This window comes from Colias croceus, chromosome 12, assembly GCF_905220415.1.
Source record: "Colias croceus chromosome 12, ilColCroc2.1".
Lineage (NCBI taxonomy): Eukaryota > Metazoa > Arthropoda > Insecta > Lepidoptera > Pieridae > Colias > Colias croceus.
In genome coordinates this window covers 1,423,809-1,437,985 of record NC_059548.1, presented here as the reverse complement: position 1 = coordinate 1,437,985, position 14,177 = coordinate 1,423,809, and the positions used below count along the sequence as shown (strand labels likewise).

General features: G+C 34.4%; 2 protein-coding genes across 3 annotated transcripts in view; one reads left to right on the top strand and one right to left on the bottom strand.

The window, feature by feature from the left end:
- Window positions 1–157: 157 nt before the first annotated feature.
- LOC123696116 (DNA-directed RNA polymerase I subunit RPA1) lies at window positions 158–5,743 on the top strand. The gene is made up of 3 exons (XM_045642138.1): window positions 158–313; window positions 423–4,583; window positions 4,851–5,743. The coding sequence occupies exons 2-3, from the start codon at window positions 432–434 to the stop codon at window positions 5,676–5,678; spliced, it is 4,980 nt and encodes a 1,659-aa protein (XP_045498094.1). The 5' UTR covers window positions 158–313; window positions 423–431; the 3' UTR covers window positions 5,679–5,743.
- Window positions 5,744–6,520: 777 nt separating this feature from the next.
- LOC123696141 (putative inorganic phosphate cotransporter) overlaps window positions 6,521–14,177 on the bottom strand; it is a 53,051-nt gene continuing 45,394 nt past the window's right edge. For both annotated transcript variants that reach the window (XM_045642180.1, XM_045642179.1), the window contains exons 4-11: window positions 13,575–13,704; window positions 13,066–13,153; window positions 12,534–12,760; window positions 11,974–12,123; window positions 9,993–10,125; window positions 9,237–9,358; window positions 8,681–8,800; window positions 6,521–8,420 (exon numbers count right to left, since the gene is read on the bottom strand). In XM_045642180.1, coding sequence (XP_045498136.1) covers window positions 8,217–8,420; window positions 8,681–8,800; window positions 9,237–9,358; window positions 9,993–10,125; window positions 11,974–12,123; window positions 12,534–12,760; window positions 13,066–13,153; window positions 13,575–13,704 — 1,174 coding nt within the window. In that variant the 3' untranslated portion in view covers window positions 6,521–8,216. The remainder of the gene's footprint in view (window positions 8,421–8,680; window positions 8,801–9,236; window positions 9,359–9,992; window positions 10,126–11,973; window positions 12,124–12,533; window positions 12,761–13,065; window positions 13,154–13,574; window positions 13,705–14,177) is intronic.

Here is a 14,177-nt window from a genome sequence, read left to right as displayed (position 1 = left end):
AAGAAGTTTCACTTCTTACGTGTATACACTAGTACACGCAAACATTGATCTGTCTTGAATACATGACATTTGTTTATTATTATCTGTTGCAAATGTCATACAACAACAATCTACATTCTGTCATCTGTGCTCTGTGTCTGTGCCTATGGTCTGTGGGGTCTGTGGGTCTGTGCCATTGGTCTGTGCTACATGTGGTCTTGACATTTTTGTAAAATTTAAAAACATACATGGTACATATTTTATGAAATCGCAAGCCTTATAATCTTATTAATGTTACTCCTTAACACTTAAATCAGTTGACTAACAATCTGTGGTAAGGCAAACTAGTAACTACTATATTTTTTTAAATAATTACACAAAAATCTTTTCGTTGAGGTTAGTTGCCGAAAAGTCAGATATAATTCATGATTATTTGTTATTAGGTTACAAAGATGGACATTGAAACAAATTTTTCGTCAGTCTTGAAAGGGCTGACGTCTGTTGATCCGGAATCTGTCCAGTTTCTAACATTCACGGATGAAGACATCAGGAAATTGAGCGTTGTCAAAATAACCAATATGACGACTTTTGATACTTTGGGCTACCCCACACCTGGAGGATTGTACGACCCGGCAATGGGCCCGATAAGAGACCGTAATGACTTTTGTGCTACTTGCAATAACCTAATGTTACACTGTCCCGGTCATTTTGGATACATAGAACTACCTCTGTGTGTTGTAAATCCGCTCTATATTAAAAATATATACACATTGTTCCGGGTTTCCTGCTTAAAATGCCATAAAATTCAAATGGATGACAGAATAAAGTTTATATTAAAATTACAACTGGATTTAATAGACGCAGGCTATGTGACTGCTGCTCTGGATTTAGAAAACCTTGTTATTGATACAAAAGAGAAAGGACAGCCAAGTAGTCCAGATAAACCGCACAAAACTATTAGAAAATATAAAAAGTTATTAAAGAAAGCAGATGGTGTAACACAGACTTTCCAGAATAAGAACACAGATAAATTGAGAACTAAGATTATAAATTTTTATTTCAAAGCAATGAATACGGCCAGGACATGCATATTCTGTAGAAGTAAGTTAATAAAAGTCACAACAACAGATAATAAAATTATGTACAATACAACAGCAGACACAGGATCGAAAGGGCTAAAAATATTTATGCCAGATGAATTGAAACAAAACTGTAGTGCTATTGCTGAGAATGATGAAGATATTCTGAAGTATTGTCTTCCAATATTGAAACATGCCAACCTTAAACCTGCAACAGATGTATTCTTTATGCAAGTATTGCCTGTCTTACCATCCAATGTTCGGCCTTGTAATATAGTGCAGGGTGATTTAGTTGAACACCCCCATAATAATGTCTACAAAAGTATTCTTGGAAAGTCCTATACAGCTAGAGTTGTTCTACAAGTGTTAAAAAGCCAAGATCCTCAGAAAACCATAGATAAACTTGATGCAGAACCAAGGAAATCTTATGAAGGTACATCTGGTGAGTCTCCAGCAGAGAAATTGCATACACTGTGGCAAGAATTACAGTTGAATGCTCAAAATCTGCTTAGCAATAGTGGTCCAAAAACTAGTTCTTACGGTCTGAAGCAAATCATAGAAAAGAAACAAGGTATTATAAGAATGCACATGATGGGAAAGAGAGTCAATTTTGCTGCTCGATCTGTCATCACACCAGATCCTAATGTGGATATAGATGAAATAGGAATGCCGGATGTTTTTGCTACAAAACTAACCTATCCTGTACCTGTTACAGAATGGAATGTGGATGAGTTAAGAAAAATGGTAATTAATGGCCCAAATGTTCACCCTGGTGCTGAAAAGTTAGAAATTAAGAATGGACGAATAATAAGAATTCCACCTGACTCCATAGAGAAAAGAAAAAGTCTGGCTAACAGATTACTTACCCCTGAAGAGTATAAGAAAACAGGTTTAAAGATTGTTCACAGACATTTAATAAATGGTGATGTTTTAATATTGAATCGACAGCCGTCTCTTCACAAGCCTAGTATGATGGCACACAGAGCTAGAATCCTTAAAGGAGAGAAAACTATTAGATTACACTATGCTAACTGCAAATCATACAATGCCGATTTTGATGGTGATGAAATGAATGCACATTTCCCACAAAACGAGATTGCTAGAAGTGAAGCTTATAACATTATGTCAGTTCGTCATCAATATTTAGTGCCAAAGGACGGAACACCATTGAGTGGTTTAATTCAAGATCATGTCATTTCAGGTGTAAGAATGTCATTGCGAGGAGCATTCTTCAATAAATCAGACTATCAACAACTTGTTTTTCAAGCTCTAGCAAATCATAAAGGAGAAATAAAACTACTACCACCTACAATATTAAAACCAGTCACGCTCTGGTCCGGTAAACAAGTTCTTTCTACAATTATTATAAATAATATCCCAAAAGGCAAACCATATTTGTCATTGATAGGAAAAGCCAAAATCAGTGCTAAAGCTTGGCAAAAAACAAAAGTAAGGCCTTGGAAAGCAGGAGGTGAACAATTTTCTAACCCTAATGAAATGTCTGAAGCAGAAGTTATAATAAGAAAAGGAGAACTTTTGAGTGGTGTATTGGACAAAACTCACTATGGTGCTACACCTTATGGTCTCGTGCATTGTATGTACGAGTTGTATGGTGGAGATAGCTCAAGTGCTCTTTTAAGTTCGTTTTCGAAGGTTTTCACGTTCTACCTTCAATGGATCGGATTCACTCTCGGCGTCAAAGATATTCTTGTCGTACCGGAAGCAGACAAAAAGAGGGAAGAAATCGTACGTCTAGTGAGACAGGTCGGTAAACTCGCAGCTGTTAAAGCGACAGAATTACCCGCAGATACTGACGAAAGTAAAATTAAAGATACTATTGGTGATATGATGAACAAAGATCCAAAGTTCAGGGCGAATTTAGATAGACAATACAAAAATGTACTTGATTCCTATACAAATGATATAAACACAGTCTGTTTAACTCAAGGATTATTAGAGAAATTCCCATATAACAATCTTCAATTAATGGTACAATCTGGTGCTAAAGGATCTACAGTCAACACTATGCAGATTTCATGTTTGTTGGGACAAATTGAATTAGAAGGCAAAAGACCTCCACTGATGATGTCCGGCAGGTCCTTGCCTAGTTTTCCTCCATACGACATAACACCCAGAGCTGGTGGTTTTATAGACGGTCGCTTTATGACAGGAATTCAACCACAAGAGTTCTTCTTCCATTGTATGGCTGGTCGTGAAGGTCTGATTGATACAGCTGTTAAAACGAGTCGTTCTGGTTATTTACAAAGGTGTCTAATCAAACATCTCGAAGGTCTGAGTGTTGCGTATGATCACACGGTTCGCGATGCTGATGGCAGCGTCATTCAATTTGCTTATGGCGAAGATGGACTAGATGTACTGAAATGTCAATATATTAAAAAAGACCAATTTCCATTCCTAGATATAAATGTTAATGCAGTCATTAGTAAATCTACTATCAAAAAACTTAAGGAGGAAGAAGACAAAGCAATAGCGAAAGCGACAAAGTCGTTGAAGAAATGGAAGAAAAAGTATGGCAGTCCATTTGTGAAAGAAAGGAGCAATGGATTTGCTAAATTCTCTGCAATTGCAAGGAAAAACATCACACTCGACGAAAAACCCACGGATGAAACTCGTGATCCATATTATTGGGAGCTTGAAAAAAAGTGGAGATCATTGGACGAAGAAGAAAGAGCTGAATATACAAGAAAGAAATGCCCAGACCCAATTCCCAGTAAAATGTCCCCTGAATATAAGTTTGGTGTTATTAATGAACAACTTGACGAAATTATTCAAAGTTACCTAAAGAATCGTGATCAGAACATATTTAGAGAAACCACCGAGAATGTAAAATTCAAGGAAGTAATTAATGCTAAATATTTAGCATCTATGGCAGCTCCCGGAGAACCTGTAGGGTTGCTAGCAGCACAGTCTATAGGAGAACCGTCAACTCAGATGACACTGAATACCTTCCACTTTGCCGGTAGAGGTGACATGAACGTCACCCTCGGTATACCACGTCTAAGAGAAATTCTCATGACTGCGTCAGCAAACCTTAAAACACCAAATATGGATATACCGTTCCTTGATAACATCTCCGACCTAACTCGTAAAGCTGAGAAATTACGAAGGAAAATGAATCGAGTTACTGTAGCTGACGTACTAGAAAAAATAGACGTGGAGTGTGAAATCGTAATCAAACCGAATAGACAGTTGAAGACAACTATGCGTTTCGTATTTCTACCACACTCCCAGTTCAAAACGCAGTATGTAATAAAACCAGCACAGATAATAAAGCATATGCAGAATAAATTCTTCTCGGAAATGTTAACGCATATTCGTAAGCAAGCTAAAGCCACTTGTGGTGTTTTGTGGTCGACTGAAAAGGAAAAGAAAAAGAGAGTTTCTGCTGACAGTGATGATGAAGATAATGAGGTTTTCGAAGAAAAGCCGGATAAAGCGGCTGGACGAGAACCAGTGGATAGCTCGGATGAAGAGGGACCTAACGATGATGACGACAATACTGATGTAAGTTTATTTATTTTATATTCCTAGTTTCAAATAAATTAATAATTAAATGTTAGTTATTCATGAAAGATATTATTTTTTTCTTAAAAATAATGGATGAAAATGAATAATCTTAATATTTTCTTCTACTAAATCTTGATCACGTTAAAAACAGAATCTTATCCAAAAATTCAATTCTAATATTCGTTTTATTATCGATGTTCGTTTTCGTTTCATTCATTAAACCTGCTTCTAAGAAAATAAAATCACGTTTCTTTCTGATTTCAGGTGAAAATCCGCAAAAAACAAGCAGATGAGCAGGAGTACGATGATCCCGAATCTGAGGAAGAAGAAAAGTCTGATGATGAAGTAGATATCGAAAATGAGGAACAAAGCGTCAAGGATATTGAAGAAGAAGAAGAAGACGAAAAGTCGGAGAAAGTATCAGCTGCTCACAATAAGTCCATGGCAGACGTCGTTGAACGTCTCAATGATGCTACAAACTACATCTTTGATACCAAGTCCTTTAAATGGTGTGAACTAACAGTTCTATTCCCAATTAGCTTCCTTAAAGTCGATCTCTCTCAAGCATTACGAGAAGCAGCCATGAAATCCGTCATTTATGAAATCAAGCATATCAAACGTGCTATCACCAACAAAGAAAAGGGAGTACTATACCTAAAAACAGAAGGAATAAACATCGTTCAAATGTTCAAATATAATGATATGTTGAATTTGAATAAGCTATACAGTAACGATATTCACGCGATTGCTAGAACGTACGGCATCGAAGCGGCTAATAAAGTGATAATAAAGGAAATTCAAAATGTGTTCAATGTGTACGGTATTGCAGTTGACCCGAGGCATTTGTCTTTGGTCGCGGATTACATGACCTATAATGGAGTGTTTGAGCCCATGAGTCGTAAGGGTATGGAGGCATCTTCTTCACCATTGCAGCAAATGTCCTTTGAATCGTCTCTGATATTTTTGAAGGAAGCCGTTCTTAATGCTAAAACTGATAACCTTCGGTCTGCGTCAAGTTGCCTTATGATCGGACAACCGTGTCGCATCGGTACGGGAGCGTTTAGTTTACATTATAGTAAAGTTGTGGGATAAGCAAAGTGAATAATTCATGTACATTTAACTATATTTTACGTTTAAAATAAATATTTGGCTTAGAATTTGCATTTTATTTATCCCTTACCATCTCCCAACGCAACATTTATCTACTGGGCTGGTTAACACTTAACACGAATCATTCCACTTTAATGTATTAATGTTTATTTATGTAACTTATTATAGACTAGTAAATAGGATTGAAATTAATGGCGTCGCTCAGCTGTCATATTGCTTTTCGATTATGACCGAAATTATGTGAGAGAGATAAATAGGAAGGCGCCAATTTCAATCCCTTCATTTATCTGGTCGAGTTTTCTTCTGTGTGTTTGTCATTCATGATTCAACATAATTTTCTTGTCTCTTCAGGTTGATTCGAGAATGGCTAAGATATTTTATAAAGGGCCAGCAGGGAAGTGAATATTGGCTAAGAAAGTGGTATACATAATAATTGGTTGAAAACTATTTACGGTTATTTTAAGTAATTTGGATTTTGATTATTTCATTAACATTTTTTTCAATGTTTGTACCTAAATCCATACTTATATTTATTTTTTTAACACAATTTGAATTAACTTTGATTATTTCGAAAAAACTACAATGAAACGAAAGCTTTAAATTTTTTTCCAACAATTAATAATTCCTAACGATAAATCGATTGCATGCATCAATTCACGCGCATTACTTTTAGAGTGCTCGAATGTGCGAAGCGTTGCTGTAGTTGGAACATTCAACGTTAAGCATTATGCCGCATAATGCGCTCTAGTGCTGTAATTGGAAAACACGGATTATGTTTAAATATATAGGATTTCTGCATTAAATTAATAAATAAAAAGTCAGCATACTTAAAAACCTCGTTTATTTTCTTGAAAAATTTAAAAGCATTTAAATAGTTACAGGAATTATACAGAATTGTTGCGCCATGTTTAACACGGCTAGTTTAAATAGTTTTGGACGACAATATTATTACGAGGCACTCTTATTGCCTGTCATTGGCAATTTCAGAAGATATATTTTAATACTATAAATTGGTACAAAGCTCTATTTTAGAATATATTTTATGTCTATGACAAAATCCTAAAATGAATATAAAATTTGTCTACGGTAATTTAGCATATCATAAGCTAAACTTAGCTTAAATACACTAACAATATGATCACATCAGCTCCGAGCACGGTATGCGTAAAATAAAACTAAAACGATAAATAATTTACATCTTATATTATCTGCATAACTAACGCATTAACATTTGCATAAAGCGAATACTAAACATTAAAAATAAATTCAAATAATAGGTAATTACCGTTTGGCACTAACTCAAGAGCACAGACTGTAGAGTTCGTAATTCGAAATTTAAAATTTTTAGTCTATGGTTAAGAGTGTGGAGCAACACGAAATGATACTTTACAATATTATTTTTGGTCGTGGCGCAAAAACCTTTGTGCAGTACAATAAAAAATGGCTCCGTAGTTCGTATATTTTTAAAAAAATAGTTTCTTAAAAAATCTACTAAGTTTGAAAAAATTCGTGTTGCTCAAAATTTTTGTATTCGAGTAACTGCATATTTTATCAAAATCCACACTGTTAATTATTTATAGTCCGAATAGGTAACATTTAATTTTGATCTTTAAATTGAATAGTGCAAGGATTGTGAAAATTCACTGGCTTGGACGGTAACATTAAAACAGTTGGACCCATTGTCACTTACTTAACAAATTATTGTGTTAATATTCAATGAACTTTTAGGCTCATATTATATTTATATAACCATTGTATATTAAAATGGTTTTCAATTTTTATTCGCTAGTAAGACATCATAGACAAATTTTCTATGATATAATAGCGGCCTAAAGCTTTGATTACAAAGTTACCAATAGCAAAAGTTCATTTTTATTAACACACACCTCGCATTCGTCTACACACTCAAGCGTTATAATACTTTTACATATAAATACTAAATTAATTTAATAAATAATCATGATACGAGTCCAAAGAACTACTCAAGATATCACAGCCCCAATGATGTGCGTCTTTCATGTATTTTGTGAACAAAACACATTGACCAGGTTATAGACTGTATGCATAGACAAATGTAACGTCTGATTTTTCTGAAGCATTGACAGTAGATAATAATTTTGATTTAAATGCTGTTCTATAAAGAATCTTAGCTTCACAGCTAAAAAATTTAAATTAAGAGTACAGAAAGATGGTTCTCATCATGTTCTCTCATTCTACCGTAGTATTTTAATACGATGGAACGAGAGAGCATTATCGTAAAATACGTTACACTTGAAAGGAAGAGAAGAAGTAAAGAAAATAATTAGCTAACAGTCTCACCTAAAAGCTCTAAAACTTTGCAACTCGTATCACTATCAGCTAAGGCGAACGTGACAATCATGAAAATATTTTTTTAAATTTCGAAACCACACAGAAAAAGTATATCTTCAAAAAAAAAAGAAAAAATTCCCTCCGATATTTTGACAGCTGTCATGTGTCCATTTTTTCGTCGATCTGTCATGTCCGCCGAGCTTTTTTAATCTATTGCGCGGTCTCCGCTGTATTCTCGTTTTTGGCCCTCTTCATTGCTTTTTTATCTGCGGCTTTCTTAGCGATCGCTTCGTCTTCGGCGGGGTTGTCCCAATCCTGTCGCCTTCCTGAACCGAATAGATTGTAGAACGTCGCACAGAATATGTAGACTCCGCCCGCGATGTAGAACACTTTCCTCCATTGTGCTTGTGTTGGCTGGAAGAAATAATCGTAGATTAGTTTTGCTTATCTATAGAAAAGCTTAGTTGCTTTAATAATAAATTTACAGGAAGGAAATAGTGTTACTGTACTTTATTGCTTCAAAAATAAATCTATCTATATTATTTATAATTATATTATATATTATTTATTATATGTACATATTAATTTTACCTAATAACAATTAACTACGTAAATTGCTCTCTTTTAATCAAATTAGTTTTTTCATACTTTAGTAATAAATGATTTTTCCTTACCTTTCCTTCGATAATATATCCAGCCACGATGGGAGCCAGTAGACCGGTCAAGTTGGCGAGGCAGTTGGTGAATGCCATCAGGATTCCAGCGAAACGCGGTGAAATGTCCAAGTGGTTCACCTGGACAAGGAGTTTTTATTTAGATATAAATTTGATAAAAATATAATTAGATCGATTTTTAATAAACTAAATTTAAAAACATTGTAAGAGTATAAGGACGAAAAATCGATATGGTTGAAGGAATTAATTCAAGATATATTTTGATTGTTCTGTTAATAAGTTTTATGCGATTATCAATCTAAGGATTATCATTGTGTCTGTATATGACAAAGTATTAAAGACACAAAATTTTTCAAGGTTCCGTACCCAAAGGGTAAAAGGGGAGGTTCCGTACCGAAAAGGTAAATGAGAAATTACTGAGAATTCGCTGTCAGTCGGTTTACTTCGTACTTCAGTCGAAAACAGTTAGAATAAACTTTCATACAGACATAGCTTACATTAAGGCTTACAAACAATGCTTAGTAAATTTAAAAGAAATAACTAAACCATGTCTCACCTTGAAACCGGAGTAGATACCACCGTTGAGACCAACACCTACAGCGAGTATGGCGACGGTTGCGGCGGGATCACAGCCTGTGTTGGCCGCTATGAATAGACCTATGGCTGGACCGTATTCACCTGGAAAGGGATTTAATTGTAAAAAAATGTGCGTGTACACACGTAAGAAGTGAAACTTCTTTATGACCTTATTTTTCAAAAAATAATTTACTATATGTAACTTTACAGAAATACGTCGAATCACGCGTGGGATAAGAAAAAGATGGCGCGTAACGGAAAAATGTCACGCGTAACTAAAAAATGTTACACTACATTTTTTTTCCAACCTCGATAAAGAAGTTTCACTTTAATAAAGAAGCGATATAGCCGTTTCTGAGTATAGCTTTAGACTTTAGTTACATTACTTGGTAAAAAGTTTGTGCTAATATTAAAAGATAAATTATTGTACCCTATTTTTATCCTACACAGACTGTAATCGTCAAATTTAATACACAATTTTTGTCACAAGTCACAACAAAACTTGAAGGGGATGTACATTCAAATCGATTAGCTTAAAGTAGGGAATGCAAATTGATAGGTAGGTATTTAGACATAATATCGAGGGCTTTTCGTTTTAAAAAGGGCCAGCATGGGTCTTATTTTTTGACATATTATTATTATCAAGGGCATTTTCTAAAAAGGGTTAATAAAACCACAGACTAATAATAATATACTACGATAAAACTATATTTTCCCGCGGTTTTGCAACACTCACCAATACTGTTGATAATCTTCCTGACTTGTGTATGGTTGAATCTACCGCTGGACAACATCCAGTCGGCGACAACGGAGATGAACATTGAGAACAACCACATGCAGAGGTATGGGAGCGCTGAGACGAAACCGTTCTGAAATTAAAGACAATTATAAATTAATTTTGAATGTATGTTATAAAAATATACAATATGTTAATCATGACGGATATACAGTTTTATAAAGTTCGCTGATTTTTTAACCGACTTCAAAAAAAAGGAGGAGGTTATCAATTCGGCCGGTATATTTTTTTTTTTTTTTTTTATTTATTTAAACTTCTTCTTCTTTTCTAATAACTAGCATAGTTTATAGTTTTATTGTGAATGTCTATGGAATTTCAATAAACTTTTTGACTTTGTATTATTTTAGTTTACATTTATGTATTACTAGATTTCCGCCGTCAAAGAAAAACCCGCATAGTTCCCGTTCCCGTGGGATTTCCGGGATTTCGTCATTTTCCCCGGATAAAAAGTACTTAGCCTATGTCCTTTCTCGAGAATCAATATATCTCCATACCAAATTTCATGAAAATTGGTTCAATAGTCTAAACTACTGAACCAATTTTCATGTTTGCGTGATTGAGTAACAGACAGACAGAGTTACTTTCGCATATATAATATTAGTATGGATTGTATGGACTGTTTTGTAATTATTTCGCGCTTTTTTCGCGCCATCTTGCATTTGGAATTTTTTTCTTGTTCAAAAAAAATATGAATAATAAAATCCTTCATGGATAAGTCGAAGAAAGTATAAGTATTATAATATTATTGTATATTTTATTGTATAGTATCTTACCGGCCTAAAAAAATAGTTTATTCATCTGCCAATTGTATCGACATTGATACGTGTACCCAATACGGTAATAATATGTAGGCTACATTGCGTAATTTACCTAGAAATCCACTTGATCATTAAAAAACACACAAACAAACGATTATGTGTAATTATTTATTAATTGCTGACGTCATCGTGACGTCGACGCTGAAACGTGAGCTATTTGACGCAGTCAATGGGAGTCTAGGTTAAAATTAGAAACAGGAACGAGGAATGCTAAATTCCGCTTTATAACAAGGATGTAGAGCTCATTTTTGTTTAATTTGAGGTCTTTGGACTTTGACCCCGTATGGAAGATTATAAAAGAACCTCATTTAATTTTCTTTTTTTTATTAATATTCAAGCATAGACTAATAATAATATTCTACCAAAGACTAATAATAATATGCTACGTATTCAATGAATCAAAAAATGTAATTTAAAAAATTAGGTCGATTTTGCTTTACGAATTGTATTACATGTAGAGTTAGGTTCTCTCATTAGAGATTTAAAAGTTGAAAAGTACAATTTTGTGATTCAAATGAATTCTATAACTATTTATTATTAAACCATTTTATTCAATTTATATTATAATCTGTAAAACTGAATTTCATAACCACAGACGTGATTCATAATTTGCGCTTGATTAGTACAATTACTTGACCCCGCCACTTGACCTTTTGACAGCCCGCGTGATTAATGGCTACTTTGCGCGCGAACGAGCTTGTCAACCACAATGTAATTTAATTTGACAATTTAAGATCAAAGCGGTGCACCGCGGTGGAGGACGGTTTTGCTTATCAGTATTTTTACAACGTGAAAAAATAACTTCATACAATCCAAATATAATTTTTGAACTCAGACCGATAAAAAGTATGATGGGAGATTTAGGCACCCTATAACATATGCTAAAACACTGTTCTTTAATAACTTTTGTAGTACTAGATAATATTTTGCAACAGTTCTTTCTACATTTTTTATTGGTCTGAGGTTTCGAAATTTTGGTGCTTTTCTCGATAAATGGGCTATACAAAAGAGTATTTCAAATCGGACCAGTAGATCCTGAGATTAGCGCGATCAAACAAACTCTTCAGCTTTATAATAGTATAGATTCATCCAAAAATACTCACATCCTTGATAGAGAAGTGCAGCACTTGCCGCATGAACGTCGGCAGTTCTGTCATCAGCGTTTCGTACCCGTAGTTCTGTCCCATGTGGGCCAACATGATGGCCCAGAATGGCATGGACATGAGGATCTTGCTCCAGGGGATTGGTGGTGACTGGAAAATATAGATATTATAGTACTATACTACGATACGATAGATAAGTTACAATGGTATAAGTCTTGTCTTGTACTTTAAGGGGGTATTTTGATACAGGGTATAGTTAAGGGGAATAAATTTTGGTACAAATAGTGAAGCTAATGTGGTTAAGTATTTAGAAACACTGTTCTATAACTAAAAAAAAATTCGTAATATTTCGATGCGATTTTTTCCTTTCCTTTAGAAATTTAAAGAATTCCCTGTTGTAAGTTCTTCCAGATCGATGTCATAATTTCTAAAGAAATACCTATAGATAGCATTAAATTCCACTCACTATTACAAGAACACTTTCTTCAAATTCAAAATTCTAATATTTTATTCATCCGCAAGAATATAATAACGAAATATATTATTAAAAAAATACTCACGCTAGAACCAGCAGCGCCCCACAACGAGTTCAAAATATACTTCTTCTCAGCCTCCTTGATACCTGGACACTGTTCTGGGTCCTCAGATACAAACAGCAGGAAGGCTATGCACCAAACTGTGCCGATTAGCCCAAACACGTAGAAGATGGAAGGCCAGCCGCCGGCGAAACCGTATGCTGATAGAAGACCGGACAGCGGCATGGAGATTACTGTGCCGAATTGGGCACCTGAGGATAAAGGAATATTTGGTTAAAAAATATTTAAAGAATTTTAAAATTGGAGAATAAGTGACAAAATTAAAGCAACAATATTGATTGAGATCCCAAGAACTCATTTATTCTAGTACCAATACTAGAAGGTAGAATTAATGAGAAATTATGAATAGGTAAGTCTTCTCGAAAGAAAAGAGCTCTTAAAAAACTGTTTCCAATATGGGTTAGTTGAAAAAGAACCTGTCAAGAAGATAACTTGGGAATAAAAATCAATCAAAATAGTTGGCAAAAATATTTCAATAGTTAATAAGAGTGCTTACCGGCATATACAGCTGCTCCCATCCGACTCCTTTCGTTAGGCGGAATCCATTTTGCCAACATCGCGTGTGAACACGGCACTATGGGACCCTGGGGACGAAAGTAAATTTTAACAAATAAAACTAATGAAATGTTCCAATTTACTATTCTAACTAATAACATATGTAACTGGATATTTCAATAAATAAAATTAGACAGTAATCGTTGCAAACTATCGCTATTATTGATTGAGACAGTTTTTTCCTACACAATACATAGGTATTATATGTTTATTTCCAATATTTCTTCAGTTACCAACAATATATGGTATTCCATCTGAATCATTAAAGTAATTACCTAAAATTAAACTTCTGAACAGTTTTTTTTACATTTTATTTTATAATTTCAAAGATGCCTTTAAAAATTAAAAAAAAAATCTATCACTAAAGTCTATCAAATCATGAAAAAGATTAAAGACCTTACCAAGCTCTCTATCAGAAGTACATATAGGTTAAATATATAGAATACTAACCTCTCCCAAACCCTGAATGAATCTGACCAGAATGAGCCAACCGTAGCCAGCTTCAGCTGCCACTGGCACTAGCAGACCAAAAACGGAGTTGATCAACATTCCCACGCCGAGGAACAGACGGGCTCCGAACCTGGGACAAGAAACGAAAGTATTATAGAAGACAATCACGAAAAAAGGAAGATATAGGCAAAATGTAGAAATATAGCGGAGTTCCCTTGTGGACAGTTTAAGGGTTACTTAGCCATCTTCTTAACGTATAGAATGCAATGAAGAAAAGAAGACAAAGGATAGAAAGTAGAGGAGCTTCTTTTGATCTTTAGTATGGCAACATGTGATCACTTTAGAATGGATATAATTTTATTACCGTTTCTAATTCATAAAACTGAGTGAAAGCGTTATACATCTTCGGAACGAATTTGGCTGAAATTTGGTGGACACGTATTTTATAGCAGTCTTAACCGAAATAGGCAAAATTTGAGAGTATAGATATAGACAGACCACAGATTCTTCTAATAAAATATAACTCAGACCATTCGCGTAAACTATTCGTAAATTCAAAGAGCGATCGAAGCTTCACTTACTGCTTTATATAATCCACATTGC

Coding starts and splice junctions, on each gene's coding strand:
- LOC123696116 (XM_045642138.1), top strand. CDS start 432: ATGGACATTGAAACAAATTTTTCGTCAGTCTTGAAAGGGCTGACGTCT. Junction 4,584..4,850: donor ATGATGACGACAATACTGAT/GTAAGTTTATTT, acceptor TTCTGATTTCAG/GTGAAAATCCGCAAAAAACA.